Source organism: Chaetodon trifascialis, chromosome 22 (assembly GCF_039877785.1).
Source record: "Chaetodon trifascialis isolate fChaTrf1 chromosome 22, fChaTrf1.hap1, whole genome shotgun sequence".
Lineage (NCBI taxonomy): Eukaryota > Metazoa > Chordata > Actinopteri > Chaetodontiformes > Chaetodontidae > Chaetodon > Chaetodon trifascialis.
The window spans coordinates 6000478-6007728 of record NC_092077.1 but is presented as its reverse complement, the minus strand read 5'-3'; the positions used below and the strand labels follow the sequence as shown (position 1 = coordinate 6007728).

The following is a 7251-nucleotide window of genomic DNA, read 5'->3' as shown; positions in this document are numbered from 1 at the left end:
ATGTGTGCATCTCTCCCAATGACATCTAGTTCTTGTCCAATGGAGGTGAACACACTTACTGTACTTGACTTTAAACAAAAGCATCTGCTAGACAAATTTATTCTGATGTATCTGTTTGAGTCATATCTTAATTATATTTTTAAGCAGTCATGATGCGAAACAGAAAAAAAAAATCAATTAATTAAAGAGGTTTTTTAAAATTTTTAAATACATATCAATAATCATGATCTTCTAAAAAGTCCCTCCTTATCTGTAAACTCAAAGACTAAATGATTCCACGACGACACTCTTGTCCACGTGTGTGCGCATGTGTCTCTTCAGCCTTGTCGACGTAGAGAAGCTCTTCTTACAGAACAGGCAGCTGTGTGGCTTCTCTCCGGTGTGCGTCCGGACGTGCATGTTGAGGTCGGAGGAGCACCTGAACCTCCTCTCGCAGTAGGAGCAGGGATAAGGCCTTTCTCCTGTGTGGATGCGTTTGTGGAGGAGGAGCTCACCAGAGGTGAGGAAGGTCTTCCCGCACTGTGAGCACTGGTGGGGTCGCTCCCCTGTGTGAGTCAGGTTATGCCGGACAAGCGAGGTCGACTTGGCGAACCTCTTCCCACACTGGGTGCATGCAAATGGACGCTCTCCTGTGTGCGTATTGAGGTGCTCGCTCTGAGCTCGCTTGGTTTTAAAGCTCTTGGGGCACTGCGGGCAGCTGAACGGCCTAAAGTTACTGTGGCTGCGCTGATGCCTCACCAGCTCTCCATGTGTGAGGAAGCTCTTCTCGCAGGTGGTGCAGAGGTACGGCCTCTCGCCTGTGTGGATTCGCTCGTGGCGTGTGAGGCTGGCCAGCTGGGTGAAGCTCTTCTCGCAGTAGGAGCACTGGAATGGCCGCTGGCCGTTGTGAGTCAGCAGGTGCCTGTTCAGGATCTGGAGCTGCGTGAAGCTCTTCCCACACTCTGCGCATGGGTACGGACGCTCCCTGGTGTGGATCTGCCGGTGCTTATTGAGAAGCCACACGTGTGTGAAGTTTTTCCCACACTCACACGCAAACGGCCGCTCACCGGTGTGTTTCATCTGGTGTCTCTTGAGGTCCGACGCCCGGCTGTAGATCTTCTCACACAGAGAGCATTTGTACTGACGCCTCACCACATGCCTCTGCCTGTGCCTCAGCCTCTCCAGGATGCTACCAAAGCTCTCGCCACATTTCTGGCATTTGTACTGACCGCCCTCTTTCTCTGATGTATCCTCTGCTACTACAACCTCTGTCGTCAGGTCGAGGGGGGGGTTGCAAGCCTGACCGCAGGCGGTCCGATCGAAATGCAGCTTGAGCAAGCCCATCTGTGTGAACCGTTTGCCACACTGGGAGCAGAGGAAGGGTCGCTCTCCGGTGTGAATGCGCTGATGCCTGGTCAGATCCCAGGAGTTCTTGAAGCTCTTCTTACATTCCTCGCAGGTGTATGGGCGCTCACCCGTGTGCGTCCGCTGGTGACGGGTCACGTCTGAGGCACGAGTGAATGTTTTGCCACACTCCTGGCACATGTGAGGGTCAGGCCTGTCGTGGATGGGGAAAGGCTTTGGGAACTCAGGACGCGGGGCCTTCTTCCTGGGGGCCTCAGTCGTCTCTGCGGCCCTCTGCAGTTTGCTGTACTGCTCAGGGTGACTGTGCTCAATGTGCTGCAGCAGGTAGGACTCCTGCATGTGGAAGAATGGACACTCAGAGCAGGCAAAGACCTGGGTGGACATCTCCACAGTGGTACCTATGCAAAACACAGAAAACATAAGGAGCTGTTCTATGTTTCCCTCAAATACAGGTGACGAGTTCAGATACCTGGTTGAGACTGTGGTTTAGTAGTCTATGTGCCTTCTTCTCCCATACGACCACAATAAGCAGGCTACGTTTGAAAACATGTCACTTTCATAAAGATCTCCATCCACACACACGCATACAAAAAAACCCACTAATTGTCTTCACTGAACACTCAACTGAACTTCAACAGACAGATATTGCTGAGATGTCTTTGTCCATGACTTAAGCTCATTGTGAAACAGTCCCATCTGTCAATACAAGGACACACAGAGGGAACATTTCCCGTCGAGTCTGCTCACATGAAATGACAGAGATGTTTGATAGGTTGGACAGGGGCAACACAGCTGGAAAACAGCAGTGAGTGAGAAGAACCAGTTCAATCAGAGCGTGGAGAGCAGCTTGTTGTTGTTGACTTTGTAGCTTTAATCGTTTAACTGAATATTTATACAGAAAACCTTCACAAAACTGCGACAATATTTGACGTCTCTCTGTTCTGAACAGAAGAAGACCTTTAAAGTCTTCTTATGCTGGCTGACATGTAGCAAAGTTTACGCTCATGTGCCTTCAACAGCTTCACATTTACTAACTGGTCTATTTTTACTGGTCTAATGATTTGGCCCCGATTGAAGTCGATGTGGGAAAGGGGCTGAAGTCATGGCCAATGCACTTTGTTTACCTTGTTTTCCAAGGTGCTCGAGGCATTTATGGTGTTGCAGGAGAGACCTCAGGTCATCGGGACTGGAGAGTGCTTGCAAGCAGTCCCTCAGTACAGAGGGGGCAGAGGTCAGCCATGAGACAGCCTGTTTATGGACAAATGCAAACATGTCAGCAAGAATGAGGCGCTTCTTATCCAAAGTGATCACATGTTCAGTTCAGAGTTAAATGTGACAAAGACAGATCTTATTTCACATTGCTCACATAATATTTCATCCATCATGACTCTTACTTACAATACAGCGACAACTGCTGCTATTCCTAAAAATCAGTTTTTTACGTCTTAGTCCACCCAATACTTTGGAAACATGTTTCAAGTAGCAGCTGCTGCAATGGGATGTCATCTCCTACCTGACTGAGGTCTGGTACTGGCAAGAGTTTCTCCAGTTTAGACAGAAACTCCCACACAAGCAGCTGCATGTCGGTGTCGTAGCTGAGACCATATTCTGTTGGAAAAACCTCCTGAGAAGCACAAAGGACACAGTTATTCAACAATCCAATTCTAAAAAAAATACAATTAGATGCACAAAAAGACTGTTTGGACTGACAGTTGGGTTACATGAAGCTGTCTTGCCTGGTAAAAATGCTGCCTCTCTGCTGGGTCTTTCAGCAGCGTTTGGATGAGCTCAACAAAAATGGCCTCCTCTGCATCCACCTCTGCATCTCCACTCTGAAAGACACTATCACTGTTACTGGGACCATCTCCAAACAACAGAAGCATATCAGTGCTCCGTCTGACCTGATTTTTTGTTTTGAGGGGGGGACGATTGTAGGTAAATGTGAAAATATGACTCCCACTTACCCCTGTGTATCCTGGTGGGCGGATTCGTTCCAGGTGAGGCTGTATACACAAAGCGTTGGCTGTTTCCTCATTTCTGCACAACTCAAGAAGAATCTGAAGAGAAAGATGTAGAAAGAAGAGCCAACATATCCACGAGGCATGACATTATTGTACAACTATGAACATTTTTTGGAACTTGGCCTCATATGAACCCCCTGACTCACTTTCGCTCTCAGTCGAAGGAGCAGCTTGCCTCGCTGCTTTGGACTGAGCAGGTCTGGAACTGTTGCCGTCACCAGCGTCACAAACTCGTCGAGCTTTTCATACTCAAGGACCTCTCTCCGCTGAGCCACCTGCCACATTGCTGCAGAGAGCAGCCGCAGAGGAGGGATCAGCAGCCTCAAGGAAGACAGGGGCAGGAATATACCTGCAAACATGGACACACAAACAAGTGTCCTCTGGTTACTTGCTAGTGTAACACTGCTTTGATTTGCAACAGAGCAAAAGCAAATATATGATACAAGTAACATTTACTGGTATGCAAGTTCTGGTGTGAATATTCATATCAACACCTTAGTTTAAATATGTTTTCAATATTAGTTTGATGAACCTCCTGCATCAGGACCTCACAGTGCATGTACTGGAGTGTTGTTAGGAAAATGTATTACAGTCAAAACATACAGATTACATAACAAACAGCACAGATAAGGTGTTAGCTGAAAGCTGTTGTTTTGCTGAAGATGCTAAAGCTAAAGCAGGTTCATAGCACAGTTCTCAGACATGTATTATCTCAGGTTAAACACCTCAGATGTATTATCTCACTTTCAATAATAATGCTGCCACACTAGCTTTGCTTTATCTTGCAAGTTACAACAAGTGTTGAAACTGTCGTGAAACTCCTACAATACATAACAACTTTTCTTAATTATTTATCTCATCTGTCACTTGCATATTTTGCAAGTTTAGCTTAGTTAGCTACTGTTCACAAGCATGCAGTAGGAAAATGGGCTTTCAAGAGACTGTTTTACAGCTCGTCCCATTCACAAAGTAAACTTAATCCTTTCATTTAGTCAAGAACAATGCACAAGTTCTTATATACAGTCAATGCTGCCATAACTCCACGTTTTACTGTGTTTAAATGAGTTAGCTACAAGCACTGCTGTTAGCTTGGGCTACGAGCTAACGACATTTTGCAACAGAGAGAACTTTAGCTAGTTGGCTGTGAGCTGCGACAAAATTATTAAACACTGCAATAAAACGGACCGGTGTTTTCCACTTGGTAAGAACCGCCCGTCGTTTCCATGATTCAGACAATGAAAAGTCACTTTTAAGTCACTTAAACTACCATAATGTTGCAAGCTATTTGTTATTAGCTCCTCCAAAGCGGAAACACGTGTAGTACAATGTTTCAAAATAAAAGCTGATACTATATAGAGCGCAAAGATTCGGTATTGGTTTGAAAAAGTCAAAAAGGAAATGCAAACTATTTTTTAAAGGTTTATTACATAAAAAGGTATTTAAGAAATAATAAATAAAGTATAGCATTGGCTAATCCCTCTGGACGGCAACATAGAATGTGACATTCATAAAGCATAGCCATTCAGAATTGATCAGGTGAACAGTGTATTGAGTTAATTTCATTTCAAATACTTAATTGCTATTAATTTCTGTAAGTGGGTAGGAATTTGTTGAGCTCCCTCAAAACAAGAACAATGAGACCCCATATCATCCAGTCTGGATGGTAGAACTGGATGAAATGCTGAGCTGTAATCAAAAAACAGAACCCTCTCACAAGGGACTCAAGGGCAGCACTGGATGGCTGACTGCAGAGCAGGCATGGGATCATCACGGATCACAAGAGTTGCTATAATGCACATTTACCTTAAATAAAATGGCACGTTTCTCTTGGCTGAACACTTGGAAACATTTGGGATAATGTAACTACACAATTGGACAAAATATGTAACATAGGTCTAATTATTTGGATACATTTTAATGTTACAATTTTCATTAGGTTTTATAAACAAATAGAGATCATCCTTTGGAAAAAGTCATTATTTGCAGTAATCTCCATGTGCAAGCTTTCGAAAGTTTAGTGTGCTGGAATGATACTGCTCGTCACATTGTTCTTCATACTGTGCAAGTAAAATCTTGTTTGTCTGCTGTCGTCACACCACGCCCATACAGGATCATCAGACGGCTTAATGGGACAAAACAATCCACTCTTCTCCTCAGGGCTTATTTTTTGAGCAGCATAACAAGCAGATTTCAGACATAAAACTAAACCACTTAAAGGTAAGAATGCTATTCAAATGATCTTTGTTATCTGTGGTTATTATATTCAAAACAATCAGCAGGTCTGCTCCACTCTGTAACATTTGCATTGATAACACTGGGAATGTTTTCTTAAAGGCTTTAAGGTTGGTACATTTTACAAGTCCTTAGGACACCATGGCCACTTTTCATTAGAAATACTTAAAATTAATCTCTTCTTGATCTCTTGTGTGAAGTGAATCCATCCATGCAGACAGGAGATTGAGGGAAGGTGCTCTGTGGTTCAAATCTCTGACATTGAAGGGGGACATAACATGTTCCAGGGACCAAGCAGAGGACACTTGGGATGTGACACCCAATGATGTGATGTTCAATTCAGTCAAAGCTGGTTAGTGCTCCTGACAGCAGGTCAGGACCAGCGCTCCATGTCTTCATCCTCCAGAATCCAGTGGACCACCCTTTAAGAAGAGTAACCACATTTAAGACAAACACTACATGAAGACAAAGGAAAAACAACCCGCAACGAATCCACAGACAAGAGCCAATTAAGGGAAGCTTACTGGAAACTTTCCACGACACACTGAATTACAACTTAGCTAAATGATTAGTAGATGACTTTATTAGTGGGAGGACTGATAAGATATTGGCAACCATCTAAGTAATACCTATTAATATGAAATCAAGGTGTTTGCGTTTACACTGTAATTACCTCTGTGGTGACCTCTGCTGTCACTTCTATCTACAGCTAATATTTGAACAATCAACCCGACAAAAAGAGCTACACAGGTTAGAGATTGGGGTGAGTGCTGAAGGAATTTCAGCTTTTGGGCTTCACCTGAAATATGATGTTGTTAACGACACACCTACAAGTGACATTTCAACTGCGTTTAGTAATCAATCACGTACGACACCGGTTTAGCTCAGAAGTTTAGCAACTTCCGTAGCCGCCCTCTGAGGAACGTTAGCTACAAACTTTTGAAATGTTTTACCTTTTTACGGGACTATAAAATACATGACGAGGAAAAAAACGATGTCAAAGACCACGAACACCCAAAAGTCAAACCAGTAGGAGTGTTTGGGTAAAGACAGCGAATCTCCTTTGCATTTATTCATTTTCAGGTCCTCCTCTGACTCCGTCACGGGAGTCGTTCCTGACCCCATCTTGGCTTGAAATACAGCCGCAAGCTTCCCGGAAGAGAACGCTCAACATGTCAAGCTGTCCTTCAAAATAAAACCCGTCCGTCGCTAGGTTTCTATAATGTTCATATCTTGTGATTATACTTTATTTCGTTAAAGGCAGGACGTTTGACACTTTCAGTTGCAGTGAAATCCACCCAGTCTTAAATTCTGTGAGAATATGTCATAACCTTTTTCGATTCCTTTGTATTTTTGTTTTAAACACTAGGTGTCACAAAGACATCACCAAAAGATTTTTGCCCTATTGGCTCTGGCAATCACTGCCTCACTATCTAATGCTGCCTTATCTTACATCAGTTCAATGCAGTTGTGGTCATGTATATGCAAGTAATTTTCTACAGTAAGTTTTCTACACAAAAAATACTTAGCTCACATTACATGATTGCCTACACTTTACATTGCTTTGAAGATCATTGGGACATTCACATTAAAAAAATCTTTTTGACCACAGCTGCTTCCTTGTCTACTTAAGGTAATAATGACAAACTATTGT

General features: G+C 43.6%; 1 protein-coding gene across 1 annotated transcript; it reads right to left on the bottom strand.

Moving 5' to 3' along the window:
• Nucleotides 1-84: 84 nt before the first annotated feature.
• On the bottom strand, nucleotides 85-4667 carry LOC139350648 (zinc finger protein ZFP2-like). The gene is made up of 7 exons (XM_070992148.1): nucleotides 4551-4667; nucleotides 3512-3714; nucleotides 3309-3401; nucleotides 3081-3176; nucleotides 2858-2968; nucleotides 2469-2592; nucleotides 85-1742 (listed from the first exon to the last, which is right to left on the bottom strand). Exons 1-7 carry the CDS (start codon nucleotides 4588-4590, stop codon nucleotides 259-261), a joined length of 2151 nt encoding a protein of 716 aa, XP_070848249.1. The 5' UTR covers nucleotides 4591-4667; the 3' UTR covers nucleotides 85-258.
• Nucleotides 4668-7251: the final 2584 nt, after the last annotated feature.